Source organism: Galleria mellonella, unplaced genomic scaffold (genome assembly GCF_026898425.1).
Source record: "Galleria mellonella isolate WM207_F2 unplaced genomic scaffold, CSIRO_AGI_GalMel_v1 utg64, whole genome shotgun sequence".
In the NCBI taxonomy this organism is placed as follows: domain Eukaryota; kingdom Metazoa; phylum Arthropoda; class Insecta; order Lepidoptera; family Pyralidae; genus Galleria; species Galleria mellonella.
The window spans coordinates 9605370-9623012 of record NW_026442133.1 but is presented as its reverse complement, the minus strand read 5'-3'; the positions used below and the strand labels follow the sequence as shown (position 1 = coordinate 9623012).

The following is a 17643-nucleotide window of genomic DNA, read 5'->3' as shown; positions in this document are numbered from 1 at the left end:
AATGGGGAAAATGGAATAAAGTCACAATATCACATTACAATATAGGCATTAAGCACCGCATATCAGGTTTTATTTTATGCATGATACTCTAGTTTTATTTTAATACCTGCATTATTAATTACCACAGTAATGACTACAGAAAATTCATAACACAAAATTTTTTTAAAGGTTTTTCTGATTTTTTTAGTTATATGATTAAGTTGCTAATTCTGAATCGATTTTTACAATTTTTGCAATCGACAGGGTTTACTCCTAATCCTATGAGAGTTGTCGTCTATGGCGCGACGTCACGGGATCTTTCGTGTATCCATTCTGCTTAGTTTTTTCATACGGTTTTTTGTTAGGCAATAGTATTTATTGAGGAAATGTATGTATTTTAAATGTTTTAAGGCAGAGATGTAGGTTATTCGCACTTTATTGTCGACCACATCCAAAAGGAACATGCACCAAAGAATATGAACCTCCGCCTGACGACTTCCACGTGGGACCACGTAGAAACCATCGTGCTGAATTCCAAGTATATTCATCACTGATAAACTGACTTTCCTTTTCATTTTCATCTATCATCCTTCACTGGTACATCGCTAGCATATACCGTTAGTGCAGGCGGAGTTACCATTTCATTGTAATCCATAGAGATGGGCAATCCACCTGGGTGGGTTTAAAGTCTGGTGGGTAAAAACCGGGTGTTTTGGGTTTATTGGGTTTAAACCCCATAAACACCCAAATTTTTGGGTGTTTATGATTTTGTACTTCATCATCGTCATCTCAGCCGCAAGACGTCCACTATACTGGACAGACAATATTATTATGCAGCCTACAGAATAAAAAACTTTTAATTTGATTTTGAGTTTATTAAGAAAGAGATGAAAGTAAAATGTAAAACTACAGTCAATCACTGTCAGATTCAGAGTTATTACAAGCGATGAATTGTATAGGTTCGATAGGCTCTATTTCGTCTAAACTGTTATGTTCATTTACTTGCTCAATGAAAGCTTCTAAGGTATTTTCTTCATTAAACTGAATGTCCTCGCATTCAGCTTTATGTTTAAGATTCCAGTTATAACAAATGAATGAAATTTTTTCAGTTCTTTCAGTTGTAAGTCGATTTCTTTTGTTATTATGTATGTAGCCTTGGATACTAAAGGAACGCTCAGTGGCTGCCGAAGTACAGGGAGCTGATAGAATACGAATCGCTACTTTGCTTAACTCAGTGGAACCACAAATACCTTTCCACCATATTAGGGGCTCAATGCTATCTAATGAGCTCCATACAAATCCTCTGGCCCAAAAGTTTTCTTTAGCTTTATAACACGCCAAATCTGCCATTACATTTGACAAACTTAAGTGTTGGCTTAAATTGTAGATAAACTCCATACCCGTTCTTCCTCTTGAGTAAGTTCGACTCCTAGAGTCCTGGGGTCTAGAATATATGCTGCAAAATGTATTGGCCTCATTGCCATATTGCATCTTGAAGATACTGATGTTAGAATCTGCTGTTTGCTTTCTTCGCTCAATGTCGAAATCTCATTTAATGCAAAACGTATCTTAGCTTGTACATCTCTAAATGTAATGTATGTGCGATGCAAACGATTCTGGTCGCTCTCTAAGTAAAATATGCTTTCAGTGACTGGTTCCAAAATACTTATACATTCCCCTGTCTTCGTCCAGAAATCATCACTTAGAATTAAATCTTTAATATCTCTTGAAATTGTAATTTACATCTTCTCTAACTGTTAATATTTGCAAAGCTATCTTATTTGCTTTCAAACTTTTTAACGAAGTAACATGACTTCCCCATCTTGTAGCACAAGGCAATTTTAGTGTTTGTGTAGAATCTTCACCCTGCCTTGATTTTATCAACAAGGAACTTAATCGTTGACTCCTTTTAACAGTTTTTATTATATTTATGGCTTGCATAATAAACACAGTTACTTCTTGTATCTTTACAATATCTTGGCACAACAAGTTAAGGATATGTGCACAGCAACCGAGAGGAACAACATGTGGATATTTGAGTTTTGTTAATTCGAATGCCTTTTGTATATTTCTAGCGTTATCGCCAATAAGTACAAGAAACTTATTTGCTCCATACACTTTCATTACTTTTTCAACTTCTTGGCTAAGGTATTCACTAGTGTGAGGATTACTTTCAGTATTCAAACTTTTAACGTATGCAGGTTGAGGTTTTGATATAAGAAAGTTTATTATTCCTTCATTTCTTAAATTAGACCAGCCATCGCACTGAAGGTGTAAGTAACTACAAGCATTTAGTTCCTCATTTAACTCAAAACGCATTTCTCTATATATTTTATCTAAGTATTTTGTCGCTAAAGCTTTACGTGAAGGTATTTTAAATTTTGGTTGCAATTTTTCGAAAAATTGTATCCATAAAGGATGTTGCACCATCGATAATGGCGTCCCTGTTACAAATATAGCTCTCGCTAATTCTGTTTTTATATGATCATCGGTGTCTTGAAACTCAGCATTTATTGTAGTGTTAGCAGACGACGAGGGGCTTATAAAAGAATCATTTGTCTCTATCTCTGACAGTCCAGACATTTTGGTTTTGGACGAGCTATCTTTTATAAGTTTCATAGAGTCTTTTAATGTTTCTGGAGATTTTGGACAAGTGATAAGATGTTGAAGCATTTTGGCAGCATTACTGAATTTGTAGACCTTATTACAAAGCTTGCAAGAAACAGACTTGTTTGGTAAAGTACGGTAGTGCTCCCATATGCGTAAATCTTTAGGTCTCCCCATTGAACCTAAAAAAATGAACGATGATTAGTTGGTCTGACGAAAATTCAACAATAGAGTGCCTATTTTTTTACAATGATTATTTCTTGTTATTTACAATAAATTTATTAAAAAAATAATAAAATAAATACAAAAAACCTTTGTAAAATTACATCTCCTCGGAGGATTAAACGCAGACGCTAGTTTATTATCGTATTGTTCTGTATTTTTCTCAGCAACTTCTTTAATTCGATTAGGTACTTACGCATATTATGTTAAAAATAAATATCTAGTACACATCTTAGGCTATCCACCATTATTATCCAATGACGACTCTCAGCTAACTATGCACTATCATCCAAAATAAACGTGTATGGAAAATTTTATCCCAGTCGGTTGAGGATTGAGGATAATTGCATCAACATACGAACATACCTACATACTTTTATTTACATAACGCAAGCTAAATAAAAGCTTGTAATAATACATCTAATTTTAAGTTAAAATTGTTAAGTGATCATGATATAATTGTATCATTCAAAAATCCACTTACCTTTAATTATTTCTTGTTAAGTATAAATATTATTTCAAATCTGCTCCCTTAATATGCACTTTTTTACTGCTTTTCCTACCTAACACGTTACCAGGAAGTCACGTTACCAGAGTCAGAGTAATAGTGAACACGTTTGACAGTGATTGTCGTCGCCTCATATTCAGCGTCGACGAATAGGGGAATCCCCAGTCATAATGTATTGCATGCGTGGCGGTCTTACTTCAAATCCATAAACAAAGAGATAATTACAGAACTCGATACTAGATGGCGCTGTTTTTGTTTGAAGAAAGTTTGCGGGCTAAAATACATAGAATTTCATCAATGACTTCCACAAAGAACAACATTTCTGTTTTTTCTAAGTCCGTATCTCTTCCGTATATTTCATAAGATATAAGCTTGGGCTACATTGTTATGCAACGTGATTTTGTCGCTGTCTTGCTAGCAGGGTTGACAGATATACGATTTAAATCGTACTCATACTATTATTTGTCTATTTTTTAATGTACGATCGTAAAGATTATGATCGTAATTCGCACAAAAACATACGACTTTTTGGTTACCTGGCAACATTTTTATTATGAAACGAACATGCTCACATCATCAGTCACATGCAACAATTTATTGGGGTTTTCCCCTTCACATCTGGCAGTCCTGCTTGCTAGAATATAGGTAAGTCAGCCACAGTTACTGACGATCGATATTTAAAGGGTATTGTTTTTGTGCTAAATATTTCATAAAAACGTTATTTAATACTTTGTGGATTATTAATTTAGTTGATAATCACTGGAAGTAAAATGGATGCTAATTTGAGAGATCAAGATCTTCGTATAAAACAGTTAATAAAAGAAAATCTACGTAAGTACTCTTTTTATACCTAGGTAGGTAAGGTATAATAAACACAAAAGGTACTTAGATCGCGTGTGTTCGAAGCATTTATTCTAATAAATTTAATTTAAAATTGTAGAAAGAAAAAAATGTCTGCCAAGCCGTAGCCGAAGCCGATCTCCAAATATATTTGGCGATAGTGAGACCCAGTGTCCAGATGATTTACCCAGCGTCGTCGCAACAAAGAAAAAAAACGAGGGTAAAGTAAAAGAAAATTTACTGAAAGAAGAAACAAACTGTTCTAAATGCTTAATTTATGGAGAAGAGGATAAAAGAAATGAGTATTTCGGACTGTTAGTGGCTCAAGAATTTAAATATATACGGCCATGTGTGCGAACGAGGTGTTATGAAGAAATTTTAAAGTATCTACGGGAAGCAAAAGGCCAACATGTTGATCAACTGCAACATGAAAACACTGAAAATTAATTACTTTCATTTTATTATATATAGATTTTTAAAATTTCCTGAAATATTATTAGTTAACGTTTTATTTAATATTGTAGAATTGATCAATACAATTTATAAAAATAATTTATTGGTATTACTTACATATTTTCAAAAAAATACGTAAAAACCTATTTTTTGGGTGATTATGGGAGTTTATGGGTGTTTATTGGGTTTTTACCAAAGCACCGGGTTTAAACCCGGTGCTTTGCCCATCTGTAGTAATCCATAAAAAAAAAACTGGTCAGTTGATGAAGTGGTAATCGTCGTTTATATAAACGAACATGAACATTATAGAATTATATAATACATGTTTCATCATATTGTAAATATGATGCACTATAAAGGACATTTTAGAAGTGGCCAGTCTTCAAGACAAAGGTGTTGTCTTATACAGCTTTTATAATTCTTTTTAGCCATATTGAAACGGGAACCCTTCAGATTGAAACAACTATGCAAGCACATTTGCTTAGCGACAAAAACATGGGTGGAACAAAAGTATCCATGCAGACTATTTTCGTAGTTTCCCTCATTACTGTATTATTGATAATTAGCAATAATACACCAGAATAAAAAAAAAATTCAATACATCTAAAGCTCTGTTTATTATTTGTGCAGGCTGTAAGGCTTGTGTGCGGGTAGTGCTCGGCCACGGCCTCGAGATTTAAGTACTTGCAATAGAATTTAATAAAGAGGTAATGTTGTTAAATGTTCAGATTAAGAGAAATATTATTTAAATGGAATAAGTAACAAATGGAAAATTCTATCTATTTTTTATTTGTGCTACTATTTGAGAACAGCAGACTTTTATTATGGTTTTTACTGAAATAGGCAAGTATCACTCACACTATCACATCAATCGCTTGTTTCTCAAGCTAGCTAGCTCAAATACATCACATATACTATATAGAAATGGGATTTTACCCGGAAAAAACCCCAATGTAGGGAAAATCCGGGAAAAATTACCGAATGGGACAATATTCGGGTTTTTTCATATTTATCATATGTAACATCTAGGTAATGTGTAGATACATGTATATATCAAATAGTACGTACTATTTAAGTACGGTTACTACTAGTTAGAGCTAATCTAACTTTGTTTAATTTCATAATTCAATAAATACTTTATATATACTCCATGCTATCTAATTACTATATGACATTATCATAATATGCTGATCCGTCAAGCCGGCAAGAGGTAATAAATTCAAATAAACTCACTTTCACATTTAAAGTAGTAAGGATTACGCTTTGCGTTCTAAAAGTGGTGATAAAGTATTTTTGTTGTGGAAAAGGGCAAAAATAAAACAATATTTGTTTAATTTAAAACGCCATTTTATTAATGCATGTATTTAATGTTATAAATCAGTCAATAATCAAGAAAATTTTAAATCAATATTAGTAACATTATCCAATTACGTTCTTCGATTTTATAAGTACATATGCCAGATATATTTTATTAAAGGAATAAATTAATGAATAGGTGCAAGTGGCGAATAAATAATATTTTAAAATAATACACCAGCTGATGATATTTTTTATGCTTAGAATAAGATACCATATCGCAAGATTAATTAGCTTGTAAATAACAATAAAGAAATAATTACAGACAAGTAAATGCTAATTTACTTTCAGTCATGATTACCAGAATGTCGTCTGCTACTATTTCAGAGTCGAGCTGCAAGGATAATAATGTTTGTCAGGGATAATAGTTTATTGATAGTTACGCGATGTTAAAGAATTTCAACAGAGCACTTAAGTGTCTAATCAAAATGCGATTCTTAAGCGAATGTGAGACTAAGCAAAAAGATAATCAACATTCCTCTATAAAAATGGATATACAAATGGCTGTAGTTTTTTTTATAGACATAACACAAACAAAAAAATACCTAGATGACTATTTGTTTCAATCCACTTGATGTAATCCACTTAAATTATTCATTACTTGTGCTAAGTGCAAAGAAGCTGCATGATATGTTATGGGCCATAAAAATATTTTAATAAGTAAATCATCATCATCAATATGACAAAATCTCTAGAGCAATTCTTCAACTAGAACACTCCGTACAAAAAAATAAGGTAATTTCATACCATTAAATAGATAATGAAGTTGATTCTGAAATGCTATACATTTTAAAAAATATATTACAGTTTAATAAAAGGGCTACCCATATTATGGACAATGCACATTAAATTTATATCTCGGTGTCCATAATATAACATACTTTCGGGTAAAGCATCAATTTTCATTTTTAAAGATATATAAAGAGCAGTGCTTCAAAATCAACCCCCTACTTAATTTCTGTAAAATAAACAAAATACTACAAAAATAAAACGACAAAATTAGGGTATAAGTTAACTTATCACTAAGTAATTCTATAAAATGATTAGATAGAGATTGTTCATCTCAGTGGGCAGGCGTGAAGATAACAATGATCACGATGACCCATAAAAATCCAGTGTTCATATTTCTACTCATACTATAATAATATATTAAAATGAAGTACTTATATATGAAAAAAAAAAAAATGTGGCCGCAATTGTCAAGAAAGTAATATTTTTTTATAAGCCAAAATGACTAGTTATTGAATAATGTAACGTTTATTAAACGTATATAAATATATATTAAGTATATAAGTTTATTTTTTAAGTACCAATTCAATAGGTATTAGTAGGAATATTATATTTTAAGTACACATTTGTTGATTACAACTTGTGATGGTGAACAAATTTTAGAAGTAATCGTCAAAACTATATTTTATATAATGGTATGAATAAAATAGGTTTGTTAATATTAATTTTAGATTTTCTACTGTAAGCCATATTCACGGCAAATAGATACATAGGCGTATTTCGAGGGGGGGGGGGGGGGGGTTTGCCCACATTACAATAAAGAGACTGGCTTCTCCTCCCTGGGAAATAATCTTAAATATGCTAATGATTAATGATCATCCTTATTTCTTTCATATGTTTTTGTAACAAAATGAGGCTGATATTTGTTCTAATATTATTTTCTAATAATGATACGACCTTTTAAATGTAAAAATAACTGTATTGATTTACGTGTATTTTCATGATTAAGGGTTCAGGATGGTCCCGAAACTGATGAAGATAAATTACTATTAATACAATTATAACATGTGCTTGAGTAATTCTTCGTAATGAAAATATTATTACTATTCGTCTTATTAAATTTGGGTAAAGCTAATACGGTTTAATATGTGTAATACTTTCAGATACGGAGAAAAACTAAAGGTATAACCCCATATGACAATGGTTGATTAAAATTTGACTAATTTTAATGTTTTTTATAAGATAGTGGGCAAACGAGCATGCGGCTCACCTGACGGTAAGTGATTACCGTCGCACATAGGCACCCCCAACATCAGAGAAATTGCAAGTGTGTTGCAAAATTTAGAAATACAAGTTCTATATCTTTGTATTGAAATAATAATTTAAAAGTATTTTTGTAATAAGTTAGTTACGGGTTGATTATCTTATTCATGCATATAAAAATAATATTTAAAAAATAGGCATGCGCATATTGGTGGGTAATGGAATATTCAACTCATTTCAGGTCCCGTTATACTAGTTATATAGTACGCAAGTAAATGGCAGTGACATAATAATATTAAATATTACTAACTACTAACATAATCATCGTAATCGAAGTATGGCTAATATATTAATAATAAAGACCAAGTTGTCTTTATTATCATCATTAAATTTCAATTTCTATTTATACGAAATTGATACTTATTATTACTTAATTAAATTATGATAAAATCAATAAATAATTAACATGACTTTAGAGTCACGAGATACAATGTTGTCACACAAAAAATATTTTTTTAATCTACCTAATTTTTTATATTAATATTTCCGTAGATGAATTCTTAGATCTAGTGGGCGGCTAGAACTGCAGCTTTTATATATTCGATGCACAGTAATTATATATAGTATAATCTTATAGTGTATGTTTTATAGGTATTTTATACTTTATATATTACTTGGAATAACTGACATTGTGCCTACAAGTTATTGTCATGAATGTTTCATCATGCTGAAATACATACTTAAGTATAAATACATCGTGTGTATTCAAAATTAATTACACATTAAATACACTTAACAATATGTCGTGTATTCGTATGCTTTTACTTATAAATATGTAAGGAATATGATAGATTAGAGAACATAGTTAAGTACTTTATCATGTTTACAATTGTTTGTACAATATACATATATATTTCATTAAAATATAATCCATTGAATATTTCGTATTACGGGAGTACAACATAGTAAATTTAATGAAAGAATTTCTTTCAGTTGCAATGGATATAAAGAATTTGTACTTGGCGATGATTTAATATTTATATACACACAGATATATATTAAGATTTAACGGATTATATAATAAACCCAAATATTAAAAAATTAAACAATGCTGCAAATAAAACATAATAATAATACATTTTTATTTGTAAGATTTTTTCATGAAACCTATTTAAAGGCAGAGTTAGACCATGATTTCCAACAAGGGTAATATCATTTTTCAGTAAGCATTGCAGCCCTTCATGACAGATGTCATAATTAAAAACAAGACTCAAGATGCATTAAATTTCCTTTAAAAGGAACAATTGTCCAGGTTGGAACTGATAGTTACATTAAAAGAATAATGCAAGAATAACATACAAAATTATAAAAGTGATCGAGCAATAAAAGACTCTAAATTTATATTAAAGATAAATTAGAATAATTAAAGTACAGGTTACTATGATCGTTTCGTCTAACTCCACTTTTAGTACTTAAGTGTCGTGTGTTTGTAATAGTCGTGAGAAGGTGGAGTAGTGGGGCGAAAGTAAGGTGAGATAACTCAAAGTTGAGGAATTAATCTATGGAGAGTTGAGAAAGTAGCAGTTCGGGCGGCGGTGGCACTCCGGGCTGCAGCGTGACAGCCACTCCACGGTTAAGCGACACTGCCGGGTAGAACGCACCACGTAGGCCTGTGAACGCCACCTCGCCCTGTAACATATATGTCAATGCATTGACTCATTTTTGGACTTTTATGGATGAAATTGTCTTTACATTTGGATTCATATTTGACCGTGATACAGTATTTCTACTAATACGGCGGGTAGAAGAAAATCCTCAGCACATTGTAATAATCTAATTTTTTAAAACTTGAAATTAGGTTAGTGTGGATGAAATGAAATTCATGTTTCATTTCAAGTATACTTTTGTTTTTGTTTGCTACTTAGATATATTAAATCAATAATAAGAGATCATAAGATAAATACCTTAAGTGTGTAATATTAATTCGGATTTAGTATTACCCTGTTTCTAGTGTGTGTAGGTACTATAAATTGTTTTAACTCATTGTATTAATTATAAGTGCTACACCTTTGTACAAGTATAAATAAATAAATAAATGCATATAAATAAATAACAATAGGTATATTACAAAATTATACACACCCAAAACATTTATACATAAGTGTGGAGTGATGGTATATATATATATATATATATATATATATATATATATATATATATATATATATATATATATATATATATATACATATATATTTATATAATTAATTTTAATATGATACCTGCGGCCGGTCGTCGACCGTGAAGCGCAGCGTGCCGCGCGTGAGGTCGAGCAGCACGCCGACGGTGCAGCCGGCCGCCACGCCGCCCGCCGCGCGGCCGCCGTGCGCGCCGCCGTGCACGAACCACGACCGCGACCCATCGATGTACATCGCCCACCCGAGCGCGTCGCTGCCTGTCGCGTTACACACACACATTATCCATGTTAATAACTTGTAGCCATCCAGGGTAAATGTTATAACTAGATTTGTCTATTTCATTCAGAAAGTATTTACGATAGAAAATATATAGAAAGAAGAATAGAAATTATGAAATAATGAGGGTGAAAGGCGAGCGATCGAGATACAGAATGATAAGCAAAAAATAAAGCCGCCGTCAAATTTGTGCGGCTAGTTAGAATGAAATTGTATTTTCCGTGCTAGAGTGAGTGAACATACCGAGCATCTTGTCTCTGGCGACGTCAGCCCTCGCAACGCCGAAGGCGGGGTCCGCGTCGCCGTCGTAGTGGTCGAGCCGCAGCCGCCAGTAGTGCAGGCCGCGCGCGAGCGGCTGGTCGGCGAGCGCGACCCGCGGCTGCCAGCCGGCGGCGCGCGCGCTCAGACCGTCCGCGCTCAGCGACAACCCGCACTCGCCCGCGCCCCCTGCCGCGCCCGCTGCCGCGCCCGCGCCCGCTGTCGACCCGCATCGCGCGTCCCACGTGAACCACGCCACTGTCAGGACAGGGATTGTCACAAATGGGATTTAAAGATCCCATTTCTAGCAATATATACTGACAGGTCGACCTCTACGCGGTCTTCTTGGAAACAGCATCCACTGATAGCGTAGGACTTCCATTCTATTTTCATTCCATTAAAAAAGCCACGCCACTTTGCACACGAAAATGTGCTCTTAATTCACGTTGCATGTCATCTTTCACAAGAATTGATCCTGCTCTTACTGTCTGTTTCAGACTGTTTTAGTAAAATTAAAATTAAATAAAATGAAGAATATTACTAAAGAATAATAAGTTGCGTAATTGCTACTTTCAATACTACAATCAAATAAAAGTAGTCCAATATGTGACACACATCAATTTAATTAATTAGTTATGTTAAAAAAAATGTTTACTGCAATTTATAATACGCTGTCACTATAAGCGTACTTTTAAAATAAATTCTTTTAATCATTTACGTATATACTACAATGCACATACGAACTTACCAGGTGAAGTTTGTAAGCCGATAACTTCGCTATAAGGCCCTTCTCCAGCCCCGTTAAATGCTTTGACTCGTGCGCTGTACAGAGACGCGTAGTGAAGTCCATCAATTGTGCATACTGTCTCCCTACCACAATACACCTCCTGTATCAAGAAAAAGTTACTAAATTTCGTTTATTAATTTCTTTTTTTGTTTTATTAACCTAAATATGTAACGCCAACTCGATTTAAGATTATAATCGAGCGGTGCATTAGCGGCGCACACCAACGATACCCCGAGTCCATGGCGTGCGCCACTGGATTCTGTGAAAAACACTAAACAAATTATTCAAGACCAAGCTATCTCTGACTGCGATGACTGCCCGCTGACCCGGATTATGGCACACGCCACGTGATTTACCCGGAATAGTCTGCTGATGTTGTCATTTAGCTGGAGCATGTAATTTGTAGACATTGGTGTGAGTATAAACCAAACAAGCATACACCAATGTAAACCAGCCAATGAATCCATTACTGGAAATGGTTTGCTGAATTTGTTTCTCACTCGGAGCATTTGCCCGCAGGTGGTGGGGCGGCTACCATGCTAGCGTGGGCGAGTGCCGGCGCGGCACGACTCACCCGGAACGGTCCGCCGAGCCCGTCGTCGAGCTCCAGCACGTAGCCGCGCACGGCGGCGCGCGCGGGCGGCGCGGGCGGCCGCCACGCCAGCGTGCACGAGCAGCCGCGCGCCACGCACGCCTCCACCGCCAGCGACGGCGCGCCCGGCGCTGCAGACACCGTGCACCATATCACCATTTCACGTAATCGACTAACCATTAAATATGTGAGACGATTTTTTTAAATTTCGATCACTCCTATCACCTTTGGTGACATGTGGGTGAACCCCTTGAACGCTTGTTACTAATATTTACCCACGAAACTTTAAATACTTATTATAATTTATTCAGTATGTTTACGTATTTTGTTTTTTTTTTTTTATTAATTTTAGAGATATGAGTGAATAAAAAGTTAAGAGATTATTTGTTGATTTTTAGTGAGAGCCATACATAAAAGTCATATATGTATGTGTCTTCTATTGATGGCCCTTTCCGTTCACAATTTTCAATCTATTTAATAAAGTAAGAAGGCAAATTTTGCGATACTATAAATTTTTACCTGATGATCGCATTTCTTTTTCCGGTGCTGCGTTTCCAGTGTCAGCAATTAAAAAATATAATATTACATATAAAGCACGAAATTAAATTAAAAAGTAAATAGAATTTTACTATGTTTATAATTAAACATAGTAAAATTCTCCAAATAATAATTTATTTGGAGCTTCGTATTTCAATGAACTGCAAGCCGATTAAACCAAATCTTTTATCACTGCCACAAGCTGTGTTTTAAATATGTAGTAAAACTTGCTTCAATCAAAATTTCAAAATCAATAAGAATAAAATGTTACACAGAATTGACTAATTTTTAAAAACATTTTTCAAGAAAAAAAGGATTCTTGAAGCGGGCAATGTTGCATGTCGTTCTTCTCTTAAGTGCTAATGAGTATATAACATACGAATGCATTCAATGAAGTTCATGGTGCGGACAGTGCGCAGTACGGGCTCGGTGTCAAGCGTGAGGGCGGGCGGCGCCGGCGGCGGCTCCACGGAGCACAGCTTCGACGCAGTTTCCTGAGCTCGCACCGAAAGTATATTCCCCACCTAAAAACACATTATTAATTTTATACATAATTCTAAATCTACATAGTGTATTTTTGTCTTTATAATTCCCGGTCTGTGTCGTTTATATGTCTGATACATGCTGTGTCTGCATATATGATTAAATTCTATAAAAATACTACCTGCCCGTCTCTGCTTCGCATGTCGGGTTTGCTTTTCCATAATTATTATCAAACATTTTCTTTTATATAAAACTTGTCATGACAATTACAAATACAACAAGAAAAGAATTAGTCAAATAGGTGCAGCCAATCTGTAAAGGATGTGCTCATATATATAAGGTAATTGTATTTTATTTATAAGGATTAATACATTAAAATTGTAAATACACGATGTTTGTACACAGGAAATATAAAAAAAAAGATATAAGATTTTAATAAAAGCAATAGATTCTAAAATAATAATTTAGAAAATTTTTGCCTCTGTTGTTTGTTTGCCTTGTGCACCCCGCATAGAATGGATCAACCCTTCCTTTTCCGTGGGTGTTGTAAGAGGCGACTGAGTAAACTTAATGGATAAAGGGATTGTTAGTAATGGTGACTGAGAATCCCATTGCTAGCAATATACCTAACCAGGTCACCTCCTCGTGGTTCTTCCTGGAAACTATGATGGTTAATTCCTGATGAATTCATCATGATGGGCTAACTGACTTGTTTTCATTCTCATCTATCACCACTCTCTGGTGCTCCGCCAGCGTATCCCATTAGCACAAGCAGGGTTAACATATCATTTTTACCCATCAAAAAACAACCACCCAACAGATAACTAACACACAACATTCAACAAACACACCAGAGGCATCCAACGCAATTCATACAACCACTCACAAATTCAGTATACAAAGAGGGTGAGATACAAGGACATAAAAAAATATCAACAACATTTGTAATCTTTTTCCTGTGGGTTACAGGATGGTGTATATATTAAAGCTGACATAAGTCAAGAAGGTGAAAACTTAATTTTTTTTTTATACAACTTAGAATGGCAAACAAGCTGACGGCCCACCTGATGGAAAGTGGTAACCGTCGCCTATAGACATGAGCAGTACCATGGACATGACAGAGTATACTGTTTCGCCATGATACCCTCCATTCGTTGCCATTCCTGAGGACTCGGGTGTTATTCCTCTGTACCCTGTAAATTCACAGCATATCCCACGTTTCAAACAGAAACACTGCCATGCAAACACAACTGCTTCACAGTAGAAACGCGAATGGGACAGAGGTACCCAAGCAATCGACTTTTATTTATCCATTATTTAAGGTGTGTTCAAATATACTATATTTTAATTTGAACAGTTGGAAGTGATTTCTCACACAACAGATTTCCAAAGAACTATCATATTTGAAATTGATAAGCTGATTAGTTAAAAGTACAAATAGAGATACTACTCATATTATCTTTATAAACAATTCTAGTATAAATTGGGTCAGTATATTGCTTTGTCTCATAATTGCATTTGTGTAGTTGTCTGGTTACCAACAATAGTTACTATTACTTTTTTCATTTAAAAAGTTATAACTATCCTATTCTTAATCCTATTATATTATATAATGGCCCACTTACTAAAACTTCTCTATTGAATTTATTAAAAATATTGTTAAAAACCAAAATGTAATATAAAAAACTAATTCAACTGGTTTTGTTGAAGGTATCGATTAGAATCCTAATTATATTTCAATGAAAACCAAGAAATAAATACATAGAATAAAATCTCAAAAGGAAAAAAATACCTGCAAAAATGCTGCATGATCAGTTTCTTTGAGTGCTTCTATGGAAAAGTGCAATAATGCTGTGGCCTCTCGGAGCTTCTGCGCTGCTTGTGATGTTAACATACGCATATTAGCAACAGTTTGAGATCGAGTATTTCTTGCTGCGCGTAATAGCTCATCTCTTCTTATTTCAACAGCATGGATCACTTCACTACAAGCTTGATCTATTTGTTGCTCTAACTCTTCAGAGGACTCCTGTATCAAGAATATTTTTATTTGTGATTAAATTAAGTTTATCTATGTGATTATTTATGTAGCTTACTTACATTAATTTTGTCCCCTGAACCTTTGACTAGTTGTATATATTCAGTCATTGCTTTGGCTTGCTCAGAAAGCTGTTGCAGTGATTGTGAAAGTTCAGTCTGAAATAGAATTAATCTTTTATGAAGTAGATGATTGACTTGATTCTTAATTAATATTAGAGAGAGCAAGAGAGAAAAATTTAATAGAAGATAAATTACCATTGACTTCTTTTCTATCTTTATAGCGAATATATATTCTATATATATATATTCGCTACATAGAGTGTAAACTCTATATAGCAAACTTCTACTTAAAAAAAATTCCTTAAAATGTAGAAATTGCTAAGGTTTGTTTGGTTTATATTGTCACACTCTTTACGATGTTGTAACCATTCTCAATAGCAAAACAATACATAGTTATTTAGACCCCAATATTGTATAAACTTATAGTTAATACAATATTAGTTTCACTAACCTTCAAATACAATACTGTCACAGAGGCCTAAATATTTCATTCTTTTCAGAAATCTTTTTATTTAATAAAGATCATCACCTTCATTAATATTAAAATATAACAAAAGATACAATTAAAACATTCAAAAAATTATATTGCTTTTTTTTTGCTCTCCATTTAATGAAAATTCTTTATAATGCATTAAAATAACTGGTGATATTTTTTTCAGATTTTTAGTATTTTATGAATTTGATTTTATGGAGGCACAAACTGTAGATTTTTTAGTTTATGAAATAAAATGCTTACAAAACAAAAATATTTTTTTACCTTATGGGCTCTGGCTGCACTCGACAATGGTTGGGTTTCATGTGTTGAATGTTTTTCAGTGAGGCAACATTGACAGATTGGCACTAAGCATGTATTACAATAGAGGACCGGTGAAGATCCATGGTCAAGGCATATAGTTCCGAGAGTTCTTAACTCATGCTGGGCTAGAGGACCACGTGTTGGATGCCAAGCATCACGGCATCCAGCACAATACCTCACAGAACATTGTTCACAGCGTACTATGGCTGCTCGCCTCTCTCCTTCACACATTTGACATGCTTCTTCAGCAGGTGGTGCACCAGTGACTCCACCAAAACGTTCCACAATAGTCCGCATAACACGGAATGGTGGAAGACCTTCGGCTCCATTTTCGTCTAAACATACTTGTTTATTACACAATGGACAAGTTAAAGTAAATGATGGAGCTGGATATGCAGGCGCGGCTGGCGTTCCCGCGTAACTATTAGGCCTTGATCCACATACTACACCGCTGTCAGTTTCACTGGAAACGGATGCTTTGTCAGCTTCCTGGTAATCACTCGAAGCAGTAGAATTGTCTACCTCGTGCACATGACATTGCAAGTTTACAGCGCAGGCACGACATAAAGCATGACCACAAGGTAATAATACAGGTTCTCTGTAGAATTCTTTGCAAATATAACACCGTAACTCTTCTTCCATTTTGCGTTATTTAAGAAAACATATATGACATTTACACATAAGTGAATTACATCGCATGTTTCAATATAAAAACGTTTTTTGAATAAAACGAGTATGAAAATAAAAATATTTATAAAAAGTTAAACATTCAATAATAAAAAGAACTGAATACAACTAACACGGACAGATTATATTAAACTCAGATTAATAGACAAATGTTTCTGACTTTGATAGTTTTTTTTTTTTTTTTTTTTTTTTTTTTTTTTTTTTTTTTTTGTGGCGTTCACCCCGATATTAGGGTATTTTGCCAAGAACAAAACGGGGAAACGATAATAGTAATAAAAATACCTAACACAAACGAATTTAGAAAGGATAAGGATTAGGTCTAGGATATTTAAGGATATGAAACATATACTTGTACATATGAGAATATACTTATAAATATATAGGAAAAGCAATTGATGCAACTATAAATGTATTCATGTAATATAACTAAATCTTAATATTGTTATCATATATATATGAAGATAGTATTTTATAGATAATAGGATCATTGGAAGAAAGTAGAGTAAGAATAGAAGTTGGGAATGGAACACGGATGGATCGGAGATGATTAAAAAGGGAGGTGTGGTCAAATTTAGAACATGAGAAGAATATATGATTCAAGTCCGCCACTTCAGCACCGCAATTACACGACGAACTTTGTACAATACCAAGCTTGTATAAATGAGAAGGTGTGCATACGTGACCTAGACGCATACGAGTTATAATAGTTGTTGCGGTCTTTCCAAGCTTTAATTTACAAAACCATGGTTTGAAAGGAATATCGGGTTGTATAAGGCGATAAAATCTTCCTTTTATTGTACTTGTTTTTTCCCAATATTCCTTCCAGGCATACCTTAAATATATTTTTGGGAGACAAGCTAGGTCACTACAGTAATTATGATACGGATACATATCACCACAAGTTACAGCCTCTCTTGCAATAAGGTCAGCTTTGTCATTGCCGCTAATACCACTGTGTCCTGGTAACCAGGCAAA

The 17643-nt window shown here is 34.0% G+C and overlaps 2 protein-coding genes across 2 annotated transcripts; both read right to left on the bottom strand.

The window, feature by feature from the left end:
• Positions 1 to 563: 563 nt before the first annotated feature.
• On the bottom strand, positions 564 to 4799 carry LOC128201855 (uncharacterized). The gene is made up of 2 exons (XM_052900067.1): positions 3293 to 4799; positions 564 to 2768 (listed from the first exon to the last, which is right to left on the bottom strand). The coding sequence occupies exon 2, from the start codon at positions 2761 to 2763 to the stop codon at positions 1696 to 1698; it is 1068 nt and encodes a 355-aa protein (XP_052756027.1). The 5' UTR covers positions 2764 to 2768; positions 3293 to 4799; the 3' UTR covers positions 564 to 1695.
• A 1141-nt stretch (positions 4800 to 5940) lies between these two features.
• On the bottom strand, positions 5941 to 16805 carry LOC113512509 (E3 ubiquitin-protein ligase TRIM9). The gene is made up of 9 exons (XM_052900151.1): positions 15943 to 16805; positions 15186 to 15281; positions 14881 to 15114; positions 12985 to 13129; positions 12051 to 12199; positions 11438 to 11576; positions 10675 to 10947; positions 10240 to 10412; positions 5941 to 9646 (listed from the first exon to the last, which is right to left on the bottom strand). The coding sequence occupies exons 1-9, from the start codon at positions 16621 to 16623 to the stop codon at positions 9512 to 9514; spliced, it is 2025 nt and encodes a 674-aa protein (XP_052756111.1). The 5' UTR covers positions 16624 to 16805; the 3' UTR covers positions 5941 to 9511.
• Positions 16806 to 17643: the final 838 nt, after the last annotated feature.

Bases quoted from the DNA above. Each gene is read 5' to 3' on its own strand.
- LOC128201855 (XM_052900067.1), bottom strand. From the start codon at position 2,763: ATGGGGAGACCTAAAGATTTACGCATATGGGAGCACTACCGTACTTTA.
- LOC113512509 (XM_052900151.1), bottom strand. From the start codon at position 16,623: ATGGAAGAAGAGTTACGGTGTTATATTTGCAAAGAATTCTACAGAGAA. The intron at 15,115-15,185 runs GTAAGTAAGCTA...TTCTTGATACAG, and splicing joins GTTCAGGGGACAAAATTAAT to GAGTCCTCTGAAGAGTTAGA. The intron at 10,948-11,437 runs GTAAGTTCGTAT...CTGTCCTGACAG, and splicing joins CGGCTTACAAACTTCACCTG to TGGCGTGGTTCACGTGGGAC.